Below are 19122 nucleotides of genomic sequence, written 5' to 3'. Positions count from 1 at the left end.
CTGATGTAGATCAAAGCCTGCCCCTTGGATTCACCCGTCCAGCAGCTCAGCAACCCACGGAAAGGCGAAATACTGTCTGTTTTCTACGCCCGTTTTTCTGACCTTGCAGAATTCGCAGTAGACGGTAAAGGAGGATGAGTTTCTGCCAAAATCGACCCGCAGCAGTTGTGACAATCCTATAACTGCCTTAGTTACGATGTCTATTCTGGCAGTTTCGAACTTCGAAGTCGATCCTGACAACGTCGCGGAACCAACTGGACGCGCTGCGCCGGTGCTCAGAATCAGATCCAATATCCTATGTTGCAGGAATTGTGGGACGCTTTTAACCTTCCAGACACCGAACTGAACACGTCTGCACAACACTAGCTGATCATGACCATCGAAAAAATATCACTCGGGTGTTTGTTTCACGAGGTACCCATACATTTCCACGGTGGCATCTGTCACTGGCTGATGTCCCAGTTGGGACCTAAATACCCCATCAACCCTCGGCGGTCATATCTTGCTTGGTGCATAAACGGCATGACAGTAGGCATACATAGTGAGTGGATAAGCCAGGGAGTGCACAACGTAGACAGAGCAAAGCAGAAGGAGCGAATACGCCAGGCAACCAGATTAGATGAAACCGATCTATGATACCCATTGAGACGATGTTCCTTGGATTAGGAGGGCGGCAGCATACCTTGTTGGCGACGTCAAGGGCGTCATGGTCCGCAGTCAACCGGACGTATGCCTTCTTCTTACCGTCGGGCCTGGGATTGCGATATCAGCACCATGCCTTTGCAGGACGCTGAAATGCCTAGCAAAAAGCCGCCACACTGACCGGATGAGAGTGTTAACCTTAGCAGCCTGAACATCCCACAGCTTTTTCACGGCGTCCTTAATCTGACGCTTGTTGGCCCGGATGTCGACGATGAAGACAAGGGTGTTGTTCTCCTCAATCTTCTTCATAGCGGACTCCGTGTTCAGCGGCCTGAGCAGTCACACCTTTAGGACACAATAACAAGCGAGAGCCTACCAGACTCACTGAACAACAGTCCGGAACTGGTCCATACGCGGGGCATGGGGGATGCTCTTTCTGGGGTATTTAGGGTCCCGGGCGAGGCGGAGGGTCTTCGGTCGGTGGAAGGAGACGGATGTGCGCGTCTTGCGCGACGAGTGGGAGTGGGTGCCCTGCAGAGCGGCCTTCTTCGCCGCCTTGGCCTTCTGGGCCGGGTTGGGGGCCGTGGATCTTGCTGTGTATCATGTTACACGGTAAGAGATAGTTGCGAAACAGGGGAACAGGAAGACGCACACTTGCCGGTCTTGCCCTTCGCGCTCTTGGTGGTGGCCATTTTTGTGTCTAACGCAGGTCAGGTTTCAGCAGGAGTCCTGGGGCTTACGAACGAATGCTGCAGAGGAGTAGGAGACGGGCAAGGCACCCAAAACACCTCTTCACGCTGTCGATCCATACTCTCGTCCGTCCAAGCCCACCTCTGCATGCCCACCCAGCTGCGCCCCAACCTCATCCGAAGTCAACCCTGTCCATCCATCCCCTACCACTCTTCCTCCGCTCCAAAGGCCTGGATTGACGCACCCCATACCCTCTCTGCAGCATCTAACAGCAGTATCAATCGAGAACAGGACTCACCTTGAGATAACCGACCGGGATTAGTGGGGATGCTGTCGTCTAACTTTCCTTCAGGCGAGCGTTTCCGGAAGCCGTGGGAAGAAGTGAGTCCGCGTGGAATCGTGGTGGATTACCGGATCAGGAAACTACGTAGCCTATGAGTGTGGCTCCTTCAAGAAGTTCAAGTTCGGCTTCCAAGTGCTTGACCACTTGGACGCATGAGACGGATTATATTCCTGCCTATCTCTCCTCGAACATCTACGGTCCCCCTCACGGGTGGCTTCAGGATTCTCATAGTACGGTGAGCTTCTTTCTTTGGTTGTAGTTTGCCGGGCGCTCCGTATAGCTGCGTCTCCATCGGACCCTTTAGCCTCCAGGTAGAATGGGCCAATGAGTGTCATTCTCCAATTCGCGTTGGGAGAGTTATACCATTGGATTCTTCCATACTCTGCCAGTATAACTCCTGCTGGTCGCAGTCACATCATAAGCATCTATCGATCTTATGATGTGATTCCGACGTTGTCCGGAGTCCGGATTGGCTGCCTGGTCTGACGTTTACTTCACTCGGGCAATGCACTTGGCTCCGTCCACTCGTGGTGGATTGGTAGCGAACATAGCGCTGCCACATTTGCCCGTCATTGCACCAGTGTCACCGCGTCGGCCTTACATTCAGTAGCCTCTGAATCTGGAAGGGATGGGTGCTAGCGCTTAGGTGCTCCCTGCCTACAGTCTGTAACATGATGCTTAGTGCGTAATAAGGTCTTTCCGCGCCGGATTAATTATAGCGAGCCAGTGAGTGCCCTGGTCTGCATCATGTTCTCGTATGCAGACATCGGAGGCTTGACCCATCTTCTCCCCCCGACCTGCGCAGTGCAGCAATCATGATTGGCCTGTCACTGTCAATGGCGATGTCCCAAGTTACCAACCTTACTTCAATGGATGCAGTGGGAAGGAGCGCCTGGAAGCCTCCACAGCGATCAGAGTTGACCTACCTGCAACTATATAGGGTCTCCACCCTCCCGCGTGCGAGTGCGAGCCTTTTGCTCCCATTTCTATGTCGACGGACCCATGTTGCAGGCGACAGATTCCGACTTCACCGGCATGCTGGGCATGCTGGAGCCAAGCTCCCTTTTGGCGTTGAATGCCAGCCGTGCTGGAAACTGGACTGGGTTCCTTCCCCACCATGTGTGGAATTGCTGGTGGTACATGGGGGTGAATGACTTGATCCCTCTGCACAGAAATTTCACTATGGAATACATTCACGTCGCGGACCACGAGTGTTGGATTCCAAGCACTGCCGTCAAGGTGTTGGTCAGGCTACTGTGAGAAATCATCTTTCTCTTGCTATTCGGGAGCTCATATAGCCCAGAATCATGCAGAGGTCCTATATGGCTGTTGCGATAGGTGAGTGGTTCTTCGACCCGGATCGAGTAGGGTAATAAATGTCGGGATAGTCGCGCTCCTTCACGACCACGCCGTAACTTTCATAGACGAGGTCAATCGCATGTGGACGCGCAGGCAGAACATCATCACCGTGCTGTTTTTTCTCGTGAGTGTGTTAGCCACAACGGCGGATCCCACGCGTTCGCTAACGCACCGCAGAACCGGTATATTCCCGCTCTGCTCTACATAATCATCGGAATAAGTAGGACCTTCCTCTTCGAAGTACCGTTTGATGTCATTTTGACCGCAACCCACAGGTCTGGCCTCGCCGAGCATGTCATACTCGGTGAGGAATAATGACGAATTTTCGATTAGTGGCTGAACGGTCATCGGCTACCCTCAGTTCTGCGGCCAAGCCCTGCCTCGCATAACACCCGTGCTCATCGTCTTCAGCGAGGCGATAATAGGGAGTAGGCGTCGCTAATTCCTGGCTTTAACGCTCGACGCGCTGACTTCATAGGGACTCACTTGGTTATAGTCCTCCTGATGCTGAAAGTTCGTGCCTTATGGAGGGGAAGTATCAATGCGGCGATTGCGTGGATCATCGCGATCACATATGTGGTAGAGCTGACCATTGGCATTGTGCGTGTCCCAATGACTGTAGTCACTACGTTGGAGTTAAACCAGTGAACTCACAGATGGTGTCCGTAAAACTCGTTGGAGGCGGACCTATAAAGCCGGGTGTTGGCTGTTTCCTGATTTTCAATCCCACGTACGCAAATCCTTCGTCAGCTCCTCCAGGTGTTTTCTTTTACTTAGCACACGCTTTTGTAGGACGGATATGAAAATGCGTATGCTGACTTGCTTCAGTGACATCGCGTAGCTCTCATTTTGAATCTTCTCCAGGGCTCGTCTCTCTCTGGTTCATCAACATCCTGTTCCACGTGATGATCTTCGCCTGCACTCTGAAGCGAACCATCATCGCCCGATACGAAGGCGCCCCAGCGCCGTTGGGTACGCTACTACTGCGAGACGGTTCGTGTATCCTCTTGTGTACCATGGACGCAAGCTCGAGTTGACCCATTGTTTAGGTGCAGCGTATTTCTTGTAAGTACGAATTCGAATGGTAGTATACCTAGCGTGAAAACAGCTATGTAGGATATTGGTGACGGCCAAAGTGACCAATTTAATCCTACTCGTGGTAAGCCTGAGTCGACCTTTACATTAGTTACACGAGAATTAACCGACTACCTTTAGTTTCACGTGAGTCTTTAATAGACGCGTATAGGTCTTTACTGACTGAAGAGACGCAGCCAGAGTACAACTCCGTCAACTGGGCGTTTAACCATGTGTACGTGCATCTATGTTTAACTCAATCGTATCGCTAATCCCTATACGAACGTAGTTTCGACGTGAGCACCTTGATCCTCTCGAGCATGGATAGATGTTAGAAATTGCCAATTAGGTAATGCTAACGTCCCGGCTCCTACTCAACCTGCGGCGAGCGCTCAGCGTTGGCGCTTACAACCCCGTGAACCCCGTCATAGCCACTTCCGTCACCCTCCAGGCAAAGGAGAAACTCGCCAAGCGCGACCCCGAAGCGGTTCTCCTCTTCCGAGACGAAGACGAGGAGAGGGAGGAAAGGCCGGGCACTATCGAGATGCTGAAGCACATCCTCCAGGAAGACGGATACAACTGGAAAATATTAGATGTCTTCAGGCCACATAGAAAGTCTTGCCCTTCGGTGCCCAGACAGCGACGATGGAGCAAGCGCCGATACTCGATATGAAGGGGGACTGCAGTCCAGCGGACATGTATTTATATCCTGGACTTTGCTATGGCAGATTTCGGGGGTTGTATTCTGTTTTATGTTCCGTTGTATCATTTCTCCCTCTCAATTACGATAGACGAGAATAGAAATCAGACTGACAAAAAGCAGATTGAAAATGCAAGTTGTCTTATAAACCGTCCCATGTCCCCCCTCCAACCTCACTCCATACCTGCCTAGCTGTATCCTTCTCGCTTCTGCTCAGTAGCATTAGTACGAAGTTGAAACGAGGGACCCTCGATAGGCTCGACATGTATTGCTTCACGTCTTCCTTGACCTGCTGATTTGCATTGGGCGAACGCAATACGTGAAGGAATGTTGCCAACATCGAGACAAGGAGAGACGGCTCTAACGACGTTTGAAAGAGATAAGGTAGTGATGACGGCGGAATTTGCTGCGCCAGACAAGTCAGCTTTTATTCACTCACATGACCCTCCGTAAGGTCGAAACTTACGCTTAAGAGGCACCATCGATCGTCGTCAGATTTTGCGGACTCCCATTTCCTTGTGAATGCGAACAACGTTAAGGGAGATCGCTCCGAGGTCACGCTAGTCGAGGCTGCTGTAGGTATCTTCGCTGCAGACTCATCCAATTTCGCCGTTCCTGAGGCTCCCGCGGTGACGGAGGGAGCAGGTGCGGGTGGTGATGAACCGTTGCCCCTCTCTTTATTCCCAAATATGACATGTTCTCCAGAGCCACGAAATATACCGCCGCCTGCTGCACGGCTAGGTTTCGAAAAGTCTCGAGCCTGTTTTGCCTCTCGGAACGTCGATGGCTTCGCAGGAGGCGACGACGACGCGGGCAATACTCCGGAAGAAGAAGCAGCGTTGTCCTTGTTCGACGAACTTCCAGGCATCGGGGGTCCCGGAGCCAGAGCCCTAGATGAGACTGGCTTCATTAAATCATCTCCCGGAGATGTAGTGGCGTTGGATTGCGTTGTCAAGCGGTTCAGCGACGATATCGATTTACTCGACTCTGCATCGTCTACATCAACTATTGTTATCGGGACCCTGCGGCGGCGTTCCTTAGCTGGAGGGGATGGGTTAAGGGGAGGAGGGCTAGGGATCGCTGCATGTGCGGCTCCCTATAGGGGGAGGCCTGAGCAAACAAACCGCCGTGAAACGCACCCACATACCGAGCGTTCTTTAGCTCTCGCGTAGGCTTTCTGCATCAATTCCTGAGCTTTCTTCAATTCCGCTTTGACTGATTCATTAGATGGCTCGAGCCGCAGCGCATGCTGAAGATCTTACAGATGACCTCGTCTGGTACGCGCGTCCATATCGGGAGGAATTAGCAGGAACCTACCTGCCTGAGCCTCCGCGTATTTCTCCAGACCGAGCCGCGCCTGACCCCGGCGGAAGTAGGCCTTCGCATTTTTTGCACTCAGGCCGAGGACGGTGGAGCAGTCTCGCTCGGCGTCCTCGTTTCTAATGTATAGTAGACCTATGAGAATCCAGGAGAAAGGATGTCCGCTAAACACGTACTTGCCTAGTTTGAGGTATGCAGCAGCGCGGTTCAGCGGGAACGTCGGGTCCTTGTTATCAGCGATGATGGCAGACGTGTAATGACCGATCGCAGCAGGATAGTCGCCTGATTTGAATGCTGCGTTTCCCTGGCCATGGGTGTCACTTGTCAGGTTGAATTCGGAATATATGGAATGCGCACCTTTTCCTTGGCCGCCTGTGCACCGGTTGACGCCATCGGGTGTGTTCGTTTGCCGCCGAGGATATTGATTGCCACGTCTGCTGCCTCTGATTCAGACGCTGCCTCGGGTTTCGTGGTTCAGTTGCGGAGAGACGTAAAGTCGACCGGTGAGTGCAGTTCGCGTGCAGAGTGATGGCAGACGTCAAGTCGCGTCGGGCAAATGTGGCCCCCAATCAAACCCACGCGACGTGGTTCCCGTCTGCCAATCTGCTTTGAAGCCTGCCCAAGTGACACACGGAGCCCAATTGAAACTCGTGTTTTTCATTTGAATGTAGTGCCCATCTTTACGTTGAATAGCAGTATGGCTGCAATCAGCCCCTCCAATTCCATCCCCCATCGTACGCATCCTCTGTGCCCGACCCATGAATCCGCTCACCCCTCCTGTCTCTCCGCCTCGCCACCCAGCCTCCCTCAGCCGGCCAGTCCCCACTGAAGCCCCCCGGCTTGTGCACTCTTTCAATCAGCAGAAGAACTCTGTCTTGAGCTTGTCTGCGGACGCTAATCATATCTACAGCGGTAGCCAAAGCCAGGACATATGTGTGAGTCATACAGCCCTCTAGCTCTCCGGAAATGAGAATTGACCTCGTCCTATACAGGTTTGGGACAGAAACACATGTACGTTAAAGACGACGCTGAAAGGCCATACGGGTAGCGTGCTTGCTTTAGAGTACGCGGAAGACATGGACTGGTTATTCAGTGCATCCGGTAGGCTGCACCATGACTGTTCTCCTTCCTAGCCATAATAATCACCGTCCCCAGGCGATAGTACAGTTCGAGTAAGTATCGGTCCCCGCATGTGTCACCCACTTCTCACCGTAGCGGAAGGTATGGTCGACAAAGACTCACAAACCTTTATTCGTGCTGCATCCCTATCTTGAGACCGACGCAGGCGATATTTTCTGCCTTGTCTGGAGCCGCACGTTCCAGACAATTTATTTCGGCTGTCAGAACACGTCCTTACAATGGTATCATTTTGATGCCCAGCACAACATATTGGAGCAGCACCAGCCTAGCTCTGGAACATCCACACCCAGTAGTCGTGCCAGGAAAGCCCACAAGTTCTTCGACAGCTATCCTCAGTATGAAAGGCGTCCGGCGGACATATTTGCGATGAACGGTTCTTTAACCCCGTCAACCACATTCTCGTCCGACGGTGAATCTTGTGTACAACTACCCGCTCCTGTGCCGTTACCCCGAGCGGTGCTGCATATCCCGCCGGAAAACGTAGTGGACTCCGCCCACTATGGATATGTTTATTGTATGGCATTGTTGCCGTCTAATAGGGAAGGATCGGACGATCCTGATTTATCCAACCACGGGAAGACATTGCTAGCCACTGGCAGTGGAGACGAGAGCGTAAAGGCGCGTTTCTCCGGTCTTGCTCGAAAATTACGACTTACTCTGATCCTGTAGCTTTGGAATTGTGCCGCACAGGGACTTACCCTGCTGCACACCTTTGAGTGTTGCCATGGCGCAGTCTTATCCCTCACTGTAAGAGGGGACACCATCTTCGCAGGATGTCAAGATGGCTACGTCAAAATCTGGGACCTTGAAACCAAGACGCTAGTGCGCACGATAATCGTGCAAGAGGTCTGTCTTCGTTAGACACACTTTTACCCGCCGTTAAATATCATTTATTCAGGGTGTAGATGTTCTATCCTTGTCGATGCTATACTCTGATCTCTATACCTGCTCAGCGAACGGACAGGTGCAGGTGCGTGGCTCTTTAGTTCCCTAGACACACGATGATCAATAACGTTGGCATGTTCAGCGCTGGTCTGCCTCTTTTGATTGCTCCGCATCCTGGTCCGCCCACGACGGGATTGTTCTGTCTTCCATCATGATGCGCTGTGCACAACCGAACCATTTCCGTCTGGTGACTGGAGGCAATGACGATCATATCAAGGTCGCGTCCTAGTGCTTATCCGCCCACGAGAAGAGCCTTGCTGAATGTCGTCATTCTGAGTAGGTATGGGAGGTTGAGCCGCCTACTTCCCGCGCATCGCACAAAATAGACGGCCTTCCCGCAGGTGACTCGGAAAGCATAGATGGTGAGCTTTCATTCACACAAGATATACGTGAGATGTCTCACGTTGCAAAGATATCATGGTCTATGCGCTCTCCAAGTTCGTCTCGATACCGAGCATAAGCAATAGCCCTGCCCATCAGGAAGACTGTCGGCAGGCGGCTATCTGGCTCAAAAAATGTTTTAATCAGCTTGGTGCAGATGCGTCCTTGGTACGCCGAGGGTAGCCATTGTCTCTGCTGTCATGTCTGACAGCGATGCTGCAGCTGCCCGTGGCAGAGGGGAAGAATCCTTTGGTATTGGCCACGTATCGTGGAGCGCAGCTAGAGAAACCTAAACCACGTATTCTATTCTATGGGTAGGTATTCGCTCTGCATACTCTTACCGCCAAGCTCATCAGGTCGAGCAGTCATTACGATGTAATCAGCGCATATCCCGAAGGGTGGACTTCCGACCCGTTCGTGCTATCCGGGCGGAACGGGTATCTGTATGGGCGCGGTGTGACTGATAATAAGGGCCCCGTCATTGCTGCAGCATCGGCAGCGGCGGAGCTGCTCAGCAAGCGAGCCCTTGGCGTGGATCTTATCTTCCTGGTTGAAGGAGAAGAAGAGGCGGGCAGCCGCGGATTTGCGGAAACGGTTCGGAGGAATAAGGTAGGTAAATCGACGCCCTGGGTCGGTAAGGGATTAACAGTCATCAGGACCTTATCGGGCATGTCGATGCTATTCTCGTCAGGTGAGGCACCCTTGCGAACGCTATCCATTTTCCCTCTGATATGTACACTCGCAGTAATTCAACCTGGATTACTGAGGACCCACCGTGCATAACATACGGTCTTCGAGGTGTTGTCCGATGCAGCATTGAGGTGAGCTTTCAGACGCCAGTGCTGGTTTGGGGATCTCATATTACTCTCCAGATATCGAGCAAGCGGCCTGACGTCCATTCTGGAGTGGAGGGAGGTGCAGTGGTTGAGCCTATGTTTGATATGTAAATTCAGATACAGTGCTGTTCCTACATACCTTCTAACGTTCCATGGCAGGGTCAAATTATTGGCAACACTCATGGATGACCAGAGGCGCGTCCTGATCGACGGATTTTGTGAGGGTGCTTATACCCTTCAATATGAGTCCTTACTGATAGCGCTTGTACAGATAAGGATGTCCGACCTATGACGGAAGATGAGCAGCAATTGTATCGGTTGCTGTCTGTAGTCACCCAAAGGCCCGCCTCGTCATTATCATCACGATGGAGAGAGCCATCTCTCACTATCCACGGAGTAGAGGTATCTGGCCCCAAAAGTGAGACATACCAATTACATTGGCGTGGTCTTGCGACGAGTTCCTGACGTTGTGCTTTGCAGATCCAACCGTTATACCTGCGCAAGTTAAGGCTCAGGTGTCTATACGGATAGTTCCGGATCAAGACTTAGATACTATCGCTGGTTCGCTATGCAGGCATCTGCAGACCTCGTTTCTCAGACTGAACTCGCCGAACGAATTGAAGGTACAAACGACTCCCCCTTGTCCGTCTACATATCCGGATTGACATCTGCGAATCTCATAGGTAGCCATAGACCACAAGGCGGATTGGTGGTTGGGTAGTCTGGAGGACCCGTACTTCCAAGCTCTGGAGATCGCCATCCGAGACGAATGGGGTGTGGACCCGTTAAGGATACGAGAAGGAGGAGTAAGTCAGCCGTATGCGGTTCACCCCGATTTTATCCCTTACCTGAACCTTTCTGCGACCAGTCAATCCCGAGTATACCATACCTCGAGAAGGAGTTTGGGTGCCATGCGCTGCATTTGCCGATGGGCCAGAGTTCGGTAGGTCCTGCAAACTTCTGCGAGTGCAGGAATAATCATTTCATGCTGCTTTTCAGGACCAGGCCCATCTAGCGAACGAGCGGATCTCGCTCACCAACTTGCGCAAAGGCAAGTCGGTCATCGAGCGGTTCCTGGGGAGTGTAGCCGGTAACAAGGAGTCCGGCACTGACAATTGCTGAGAAATAGCATGTTTCTGGCTAGGCGACACCTAATATTTCAATGGTCTTCGATTAAATACTCTACGAAACTCATGTAGTATCCCTCCTGCACCACAGGCGTCATGTACTGTATTGTTCGTTATATAATCTCTAGTGATGCACTCACCATCACGATCGAGGCTGCAGCGGAACCACACACTGTTCAGTAACTCCAGTACATACATATCAAGCATGCCTGGCGGCCATATTATACTCCGGGAGCGCACAACGAAGTCAATGAGCCCAAGCTCAGCCTTCCAGAATCCAAGACTGCTGTATACACGGGGAATTCTGTCATCGAAAGCAAGTTCAATGACATTACTGTCCCGAATGTCGACGCGACCGGGACGCGTCCCGGTGCGGAAGGCGCCGGAAGCCGAAAGTCGGCCTGGGTATAGCCATATTTGGAGGGATGTCGGCCGATGGCCTGGCGATGGGCCGGGTCTCCGGATATGGCTGCAAGGCGCGCGTCTGGTCCTCTCACCCGCGTCTCATTAGCGTGTTCTGTCGCGGCGGGCAGCAGGCGCGTCTACCTCGATTTGCTTGTTACTGCCCTAACTCTGCTATGAACGGGAGTCACTGGTATCCTTCTCAGGAGGCGGATAGACAAGCTTACGGTGGTCCAAATACCTCTGTGGGCAGGAACGCGGCAGACGCTGTGCAGGATGCTCATAAGTTATTTAATGTATACCCTCTCGCGTCCACTACGCCGTCCACGCATGGTATGCAGCCCTCAGTTCAATACTTACAGGACGCATATACTGACTGAAACTAGTTGCAAGACATCTGAGCAATTTAACTATCAGTGCTAATACTCCCTCCTATATCCAACCTCTTAATTACAATGCCCGCGGTGCGTCAGGTCTTCCAGCAAGCTACGCGCCCTTTCCGGAATATAGCAACGAGTTTCGTCATCTGGCTCAGCCGCAAGCTCCTTCCGATGGAGGGTACTGGGCTGATACAAGGAACGACGCGGTGAGATATCTGGGAGAGTCAGGCTCGTGCGTACTATCTTTCATCATTCACGAGTGCAGTCTCCACATCTGACACTTGAATCAGCGGATACTCTCATTACACTCCTGCCAGCTGGACTCCATCGCCGTCGCATTCTAGTTACCATACTAATGCATTTGCCCATTCCGTATTCCAGCATACCGCACCCTCGGCTTCCTACCCTACACCGCCGCCTCCAGGTATCTCTGCTTCATCGTCGTCGCTGGCATTCGCCCTGGTAGAACCCAAACCGAAGCCCAAGAGGCCCGTGTATCGTCCTGAAGATTCGCAGGAATTCTTCAATGAGTTTCTGTCACAAACCGGACAGCGCATACAATCCACACAGTCCGTGAGCGCGTCCGGCCCAAGTGTACCTAGGCAAAACTCTTCGCAACAGGTCGGGCGGAGAGCGCCCATTACCACCCAGACGCCATATGTGGCGCCTCCTGTACAGACACGTCGACAGACGGGGTTGCATCCCCCATATCAGCCACCTCCGCAACCTCTGCAGCAGCATGCATATATCGGTCACGCAACGCAACCCCCTCGACAGCAGCCCAAACAGTCGCAGGTTCCCAGAGGGCCACAAGCAGCTGAAGCATCGGTATATGCGGAACCTGTGACACCTCCTCGTCGTAAACGGTCGCCTGCACCACACTCAAGTCCTGATCCTCTGAACCTTGCGCCGACATCGCCTACGCCCTATCAGCTTTCTGCGGTAACGCCTCTGAAGCGTAAGAGTCTACACCAATTAGGTTCACCCTCGGTCAAGAGAATGCCGCCGTCGGACTCCTTTGGGTCACCTTTGACCCAACTGTCTCAAAAGTCTTCAGACGCGTCTCCAACGCAGACCCCAAGGCCTCAGCCTTTCGTTTTACTTCCAACTTTATCGCAAATAAGTTCACCTAAGTCTGCGACGCCGAAGGCCACAGCACCGAGGCCGTCGGAATCGAAAAAGAGGCTTCATGCATACGTGGAACTTCCCCCCTTGCCGAAGGCTTATCTGACTCCATCGTCTAAACGCCATACGTCCACCCCTGGTTCGAGAATGGACGTTGATGACGAGGACGATTTGGGAGGCTATGGGCCTGTCGACGATTCGCCGACGCGTCGCAAAGGCGAGGGTTCCAGGAGCGTCTCCGATACTGTGAAATCTTCAGCGAAGAGGACCGGCGATAGAGACGATCGAGGTACGCCTTACCACGGGTTGAAACGAACTTCAATTTGACTCCTTTGTCTCAGTGCCATTAGAGAAACTTAGCTCACTTTTTGAAGATGTATTCGAGGCAGAGGATGCACTCCCGCCGGACGCCAGCGTCCAGGATTTACCTTCTGAATTCTTCGTTGCTCTCACAACCGATGGTTCTCATCCCTTATTGCACCCGAACCTTATCCGCAAGCTCATCAAGTATATCGGCAAAGTGGCTCGTCCTACTAAGCGTCTACGACTTTCTGCCCGCGAAGCAGGTGGGGGGACACCCCGCGCTAAGGGTGGAGTAGCCGAGTTGGACATGGCATCTCTATCACGCATCCTCAAGATGCTTGAACGGAATGTTAAGGCCGGCGAAGACCTTGAACCCTTCGGTAATTTTGTCTCTAACTCAGAACGAAAGTTATTGTCACCGAGCAAGGGCAAGGGTGGAAAGAAGGCCTCCAAAGCCTCCCGGAAGGCGCCAGATTCGCAAACCTCTGCTGGACAAAGTAGTGCAGCTGGTTCCAACGATGCATCCGAAGATATCATAGATGATGCAAGTCAAGAAGCACAGGAGGTAACTGAGGCTGACTTGAGTCGCTTGACAAGCGTGTTAGAGACTGCCCGTGACAGCATCCTTGCCGCTGACTGTTGCATCGCCTTACTTGCCAGCGATCGGTTGCCGAAGCAGGTGCGTTATCCAACTGTCATTGCGACAAAGCCAACGTGCTTCTATTAACATGCCTGCCAAGTTGTATTCCGAGGAGTTAATCACAGAATGTTTCAGCACTATCAAGAACCAGCTTACCAAGATTCTCTACCCGTTCGTGGAGGCGGCTTCGGATTTGAATGGCAAGATGCATCCTCTTTTGCGCCACATGCTCGACACGTCGTCGGCTCTCGCCAGAGAGCATAGACAATTACTGAGCGAAACTTTTCAAGCGCTCTCTGCAGTACTACCTCGTGTCAACAACCTTATCTGTGCCGATGTTGTTTCTATGTCGGAGAGCATAATTATCCAGGCTGTCTATATTGCTATCGGACCCTTCTTCGTGGCTGACACCGGAAGCGACGGTGAAATAAAAGGCAAGGGAAAGAAGGAGAACATAATCTTTAGTACGCTCGGGAGTAGTGCCATGAGGGGTCTTCGTCTGGACGCCCTCTCTCTTATCCGCAGCGTTCGTGTTATTATTCTTTTTCTCCTTGTTTTGTCTGAACCATGCTACAGATCTTTGCCAATCATGAAGATCAGCGCTCTTGGATTGTCGAAGAGATTCTGTCCTCATTAATCAAGCTTTCGGACGTCAAGCAAAAGGCTGGACAGTTCCGGTAAGTGTTCAGAGACACAGCCCATCACTCTATAGTTGTAAATATTCTTATAGATTGCGCGACGGGCGCTCTATCCGTACTGTGTCTGCCCTCCTTTTGCAACTTGTACAGACGTCCGCGCATGATGTGCGGGTGGAGGCACGGAAGCTCGGCAAAGCCAGACAACAGGCTCTTGCGCTGCGTCGCCAGGAGAGTATCAACGAGAAGCTGGAGGAGCCATTACTCAATGATACGGACAACGAGGTAAACTTCAGCACTCGTTCTGCTATCTTTAGGAACATTTCTTACGCCATGCAGGAAATTCGAGTGTACATGTCTGGCCTTGAGTCCGCAACTAAGGTGGCCAAGACTATCGTTCTCTTTCTTACTCAAAGGTCTGTTGTTCAGGAGTCGCATGACGATTATTGACATGGACACGTACTAGATCCGGGAAGACTAAAACGACAAAGAATTCAAATGAAGCGGAATACAGGACCATTTTCGATAACCTTATATCAGACTTACTTGTCGTCTTGTGGTGGCCTGAGTGGCCCGCTGCGGCCCTTCTATTGAGTGTAATATGCAAATTCATGGTCAGTACGGAGCAAAGCGATACGACGTACGTTTAATTACTCTGAACGCAGGTCTCTTGCTTGGACGACATCAAGACGAGCCAAAACGAAAACAACGCGGCAAAGACAATGGCCCTGGATCATTTGGGTGTCATAGCGGCCCGGTTGAGGTCAAGCGCATTGAAGTACCGTAGGGTCGAAGATCGCAAAGCCATGGGGTTGAGACCCCTCGACGAGGTGATTATCGGTGTTTCACCTCGTATGAAGACAAGAACTTAAGTCGTCATTGTAGATACTTCCTGAGGGAGACATCCAGCAGTTGAACAGACTTCTCGCTGCCCACCACGACGTTGTAGCTCATCTGTGCAAGCGGGCTTCCGAAGACCAGGCATATGATGTAGGTTCGATCTCCCGCCGGAGTTGAATTCGACTGAATCTTCTTATGAAGAGTGCGCGTGAACTCACAGCCGTCGCCTTTGGCCAAGAATTAGCCCATGCGCTAAAGCAGATAAGCCTGTGGTTGCAGCCAGATGATGACGACTTCGATCCCAAGGTTGATCGCACGGAGATAATGCCATTTGCTCGCAAGGTCAAGGACTCCCTACGAGACGTCTGGAAAGACCCTGCGACCGATGTCTTCGATGTCGCGTAAGTGTAATCGCGAAATCTTCACAGCAGTGGTTAACTTTTGTAAAGTTCACAGGATGAGGTGGTTCGTGTCGACCGTTTAGCCGAAGAGATGGGTACGATTCAAGGACTCAAGAACTCTTTCCAACCGATCTTGAACAAAATCTTGTTATCACTCGATGCTCCCCCGGTCTTCATGCGCTCCAAAGCCCTGCGAGCACTGGGACAAATAGTCACCAGCGATCCAACCATTTTGTCATCGGTGAGCTCATTTATAGTCCATGCCCGGTCGCGGCACTTACCGCGTTCACTAGGATAATGTTCGCCGTGCTATTGAGAGCCACCTACTGGATAGTTCTCCGGCGGTACGCGATGCTGCGGTCGAACTGATCGGCAAGTATATGGTCGATTCACCGGAAGTTGCAGGCAACTATTACCAGAAGATAGCCGACCGAATAGCGGTAAGCCAAGAAGATATGTCTGGAATCTACGACGTTGCTGATAGACTAATTGTAGGATACTGGTCTTGGTGTCAGAAAGCGAGTCATCAAGCTTCTCAAATCTTTCTACGCCGTTATCGAAGATCTTCCTCGGAAAGTTGATATATGCACGAAACTGGTGTTGCGTATGTTCGACGAGGATGATTCCGTAAAGGACCTGGCCGTGAAAACTGTTGAGGAACTTTGGTTCCAGTCTACTGCTTCTTCACTGAATGCTCGACCTGCATCCGTCAATCCTCGTGACAAGACTGCTCTCTTGTCCAAGGTTTCGGTGATCATGGGAGTTGCCGCCAACTTTAAGGATAGACAGTCCCCCTTGGAAGATATCTTGCATAAAATCATGGCTGACAAGACTGGCTCTGAGGCCGCAGCACTCCACGAACGGTACACTGAAATGTGCGAGACGCTGATCGACGGGCTAGTGGATGCTTCCGATCTGCCGGATTTCGTGCGTCTTGACCCATGTGCTCATACCCCTACGAATTTGTACTGACTGCATGATTTATAGTCGGTCGTGAATTGCGTGCGGACCATCTATCTGTTTACGTCGGCTTATCCCGCCGTGTTGTCGGGCGCCCATGCGTCAACGCTTTTGCCATACCTCAAGAACGCCGCAACAGTAAGTACTATCCCGTTTATTATGACATCTCAACTCAAGTCTGCATGGTAGCCGGAAGAACAAGTAACCTCCGACTACCTGCTGAAGATATTCAGGGCATCTATCCCCCATATGCCGAAAACGGCGGCGCAGTTTGGAGCCGATTTGCAACAAGCGCTGCAGCCTATGATCATTAAACCGTCTTCTGCTGGCGGTGTGCAGGTCCGTATTAATATTTCCTCTTGTGAGAAGCGTCCTTATGGAGTCACCTGTCAAGACGTTGCAAGAGACTGTAGCCTGCGCTTGTGCAGTCGTTTCCCATCTTACCCACGACTTTTTGCGCCTCGTCGCGCTGTTAAAGTCCTGCAATGGTAAGACGAACGTGGAACATGTCTTACTGTTGGCACCTTTGACGTTCTTCCCCTAGCGCGCTTACAGCAGCACATTGCTAGACCAGTCTCAAAGCCGATGACGCCTGTGGAAGCCAGGGCGCTCAATATACTGGTTTTCCTAGTTGCATTATTGGGTGAACATTGCGACTTCGACCGTGTACGGAGAGAAAATGAAGGTAGGGCACCTCCACGCCTGGATGCAACATACCTAATCATCTATCCAGCGTTGGCGATCGATCTTGATTCCATAAGCGAGGTAACAAAAGCTTTATTAGTATAGTCGACGGCGGCTTACACCTTTCCAGGGGTCAATAGTTGAACATATATACCTTAGCTTACTCCAACTCTATGAGAAGCATTCGGATACAGGCCTTCGGGGTCGTCTACTGCAATGTCTTGGTAGGTCTCGAGCCACAATCCTCCCGACGTCCATTTTTCTCTGACACCAATTGTACATCACAGGTTTCCTTTTCCGCGCTCAGCCTACACTGATGACGTTGGAATCATCGGCAGCTGTGATGGATGCTATTTTCAATGCTGCTGAAGAGGAACCCCGTGCTAGGCTGCTGAAGATTATTCAGGATTTTCTCGTCTCCGAGGCTGCCAAGCACTCCACGAAAGAGAAGGGTGAGTTCCACGACATCGATGCTAGGTTTGAATCTGAAACCCTCAAAAGAAAATGCGAGAATGAGATTGAATAAATCAGAAGTGAACATGGAGGAACTAATAGGTAATACGGATGGATTCGCGGACTCCGGGTAAGTCTCCTTCGCACTCGCTCTGATGAATGTTGCTTACGCGGATTAATGAATAGTGTCAGTTCGGCGGTGGTTCAGCGATATCTGGACCCCATTCTGCAAGCTGCCCTGTCGCAGAATGCGCAGGTGCAAGCACCAGCCGTGGATATCCTGAGTTTCACTATCAAGCAGGGTCTTGCACATCCATTACAGTCCTTTCCCGTTATCGTGGCCCTGGAGACTAGTCCGAATACTTCACTGGCCAGTCGTGCTACTGCACTACATCATATCCTCCACACCAAGCATGCCTCTCTGCTGAACGCTCGATATGTCATCAGCGCTCGCGCTTCATTTGACTATCAGAAGAAGCTGACCCCGGGGCACGTGCAAGGCTTCCGTTTGCATCCATCTCCAACCGCCTTACTGCAGCGCTGGTATTCCCTTGTACGGGAAAAACGAGCTACCAAGCTTGATTTCCTGAAAGCCCTGACGAAGGTCTTCGACGTACCGGCATCATTACAATGCACGCAGGTATGCCGGGCGCTCGTTGAATTGACCGCAATATCTAAACCATGATGTCCATTAGGATGAAATCGAGTTCACGCGCTACATGGCTGAGAATTTTGCTGCTTTAGATTTCAAGACCATCGAGGAGGTGCTCGTAGTGATCAAGCATCTGACTTCGGTCCTTTCCACAGCCGGCATGCAACTAGTGGAATCGATATCGCCCTCGCATCTGCTAACCCAGCTACGAGGGAACTCACACCTCGAACCTGCGGGTACTGGAGCACCGACGGTAAAGTCAGCTATTATAGTACGTGTTGACGTGTCTTCTCATTACACCCACTCTTTAGGGTGTGGACATGGCTACTCTAGCATCATCTGATCAAGGTAATGTCGTCCTGTCTGGGACATTGAGCACCACTGAAGGACCTTCTATAGCCCACTCTGTCGCCCCAATGCCAGAAGAAAAACTCCCCCTCCTCCGCGCCTCCGTCATGATTGCCATGATTATGCTTCTCAAGGCCTTTCTGAAAACGTTGTATGGCTTATCAGAGGAGTACGTTTCCTCACATTGCTCACTGTCCGTGAGCTGATATACGGGCTTTGCAGAAAATGCTCTAAGTGGGTTCCTGGAAAAAAGAGTGCGTTGGGCGACAAGCCTGCGACCAAGCGGCACGAACATCCCATTTCTTGGGACCGTCTTCCCTTTGCTCTCCGGCCGATTCTCACATCGGAGGATATGGAGAATCAGCGGGCTCGGGTGCGTATTACATATGTGAGAACGAACAGATCATTGATCACCTAGCCTCTAGTTCCTTGATATCTGGATGGAGGATGGAGTAACTGCCGAACCCGAAGACGATTTCTCCTAGCACCGGCCCAGGATTGTGAGTGTCGTGAAGCGGCGTCGCCTTTTCCCGGTGCATGCTTTGTGTTCAGTCGATGTGTTGTCTGTTGTATCTTGTTCCTGCATTATTTGTTCTATCATTATTTGTTGTCGTTACCCCGGGACTATCATGTTTCTTATTGCTATCGCCTGGTCTGGTTCCAAGATTCTTTGCATTCGAACGTTCCACTTGCAAGATACCGGTACAAATACATAGACAAGACAGCGTATTATACGTAGCAA

General features: G+C 51.6%; 5 protein-coding genes across 5 annotated transcripts; 3 read left to right on the top strand and 2 right to left on the bottom strand.

Moving 5' to 3' along the window:
- Positions 1–379: 379 nt before the first annotated feature.
- GLOTRDRAFT_111374 (ribosomal protein L23a) lies at positions 380–1696 on the bottom strand. Its single transcript, XM_007868762.1, has 6 exons — positions 1631–1696; positions 1295–1342; positions 1028–1235; positions 824–973; positions 683–752; positions 380–630 (listed from the first exon to the last, which is right to left on the bottom strand). The coding sequence occupies exons 2-6, from the start codon at positions 1332–1334 to the stop codon at positions 616–618; spliced, it is 483 nt and encodes a 160-aa protein (XP_007866953.1). The 5' UTR covers positions 1335–1342; positions 1631–1696; the 3' UTR covers positions 380–615.
- A 981-nt stretch (positions 1697–2677) lies between these two features.
- On the top strand, positions 2678–4781 carry GLOTRDRAFT_130039 (uncharacterized protein; the record flags this gene model as incomplete). The annotated part of the gene is made up of 16 exons (XM_007868761.1): positions 2678–2931; positions 2979–3013; positions 3064–3158; positions 3212–3254; positions 3310–3338; positions 3396–3462; positions 3531–3634; positions 3691–3764; positions 3827–3843; positions 3899–4027; positions 4084–4099; positions 4151–4193; positions 4250–4255; positions 4306–4343; positions 4398–4404; positions 4458–4781. The coding sequence occupies 16 exons, from the start codon at positions 2678–2680 to the stop codon at positions 4779–4781; spliced, it is 1281 nt and encodes a 426-aa protein (XP_007866952.1).
- Positions 4782–4950: 169 nt separating this feature from the next.
- Positions 4951–6435, bottom strand: GLOTRDRAFT_43332 (TPR-like protein; the record flags this gene model as incomplete). The annotated part of the gene is made up of 4 exons (XM_007868479.1): positions 4951–5214; positions 5275–5378; positions 6090–6247; positions 6305–6435. Coding segments are annotated over 4 exons (657 nt in total), but the record flags the coding sequence as incomplete, so codon positions are not given.
- Positions 6436–6825: 390 nt separating this feature from the next.
- GLOTRDRAFT_139211 (glutathione degradosome) lies at positions 6826–10699 on the top strand (the record flags this gene model as incomplete). The annotated part of the gene is made up of 21 exons (XM_007868760.1): positions 6826–6862; positions 6930–7063; positions 7121–7229; positions 7284–7300; positions 7350–7880; positions 7938–8114; positions 8167–8238; positions 8296–8430; positions 8494–8575; positions 8626–8762; positions 8817–8908; positions 8960–9203; positions 9251–9285; positions 9340–9415; positions 9467–9537; positions 9590–9648; positions 9702–9848; positions 9911–10053; positions 10114–10236; positions 10299–10373; positions 10430–10699. The coding sequence occupies 21 exons, from the start codon at positions 6826–6828 to the stop codon at positions 10550–10552; spliced, it is 2619 nt and encodes an 872-aa protein (XP_007866951.1). The 3' UTR covers positions 10553–10699.
- A 1639-nt stretch (positions 10700–12338) lies between these two features.
- On the top strand, positions 12339–18865 carry GLOTRDRAFT_42906 (uncharacterized protein; the record flags this gene model as incomplete). The annotated part of the gene is made up of 26 exons (XM_007868460.1): positions 12339–12753; positions 12806–13446; positions 13508–13933; positions 13984–14084; positions 14138–14327; positions 14382–14458; positions 14509–14656; positions 14708–14894; positions 14944–15032; positions 15084–15283; positions 15332–15524; positions 15577–15723; positions 15779–16210; positions 16271–16381; positions 16433–16582; positions 16638–16731; positions 16788–16928; positions 16977–17008; positions 17058–17151; positions 17215–17379; positions 17429–17510; positions 17567–18020; positions 18076–18290; positions 18409–18549; positions 18603–18753; positions 18806–18865. The coding sequence occupies 26 exons, from the start codon at positions 12339–12341 to the stop codon at positions 18863–18865; spliced, it is 5136 nt and encodes a 1711-aa protein (XP_007866651.1).
- Between the last annotated feature and the right edge of the window lie 257 nt (positions 18866–19122).

The sequence above is a fragment of the Gloeophyllum trabeum genome (assembly GCF_000344685.1).
Source record: "Gloeophyllum trabeum ATCC 11539 unplaced genomic scaffold GLOTRscaffold_00008, whole genome shotgun sequence".
Classification (NCBI taxonomy): domain Eukaryota; kingdom Fungi; phylum Basidiomycota; class Agaricomycetes; order Gloeophyllales; family Gloeophyllaceae; genus Gloeophyllum; species Gloeophyllum trabeum.
This window is presented reverse-complemented; position numbering and strand designations above follow the sequence as displayed.

Bases quoted from the DNA above. Each gene is read 5' to 3' on its own strand.
- GLOTRDRAFT_111374 (XM_007868762.1), bottom strand. From the start codon at position 1,334: ATGGCCACCACCAAGAGCGCGAAGGGCAAGACCGGCAAGT. The intron at 974-1,027 runs GTGAGTCTGGTA...GTGACTGCTCAG, and splicing joins CAGTTCCGGACTGTTGTTCA to GCCGCTGAACACGGAGTCCG. The intron at 753-823 runs GTCAGTGTGGCG...TCGCAATCCCAG, and splicing joins AAGGTTAACACTCTCATCCG to GCCCGACGGTAAGAAGAAGG.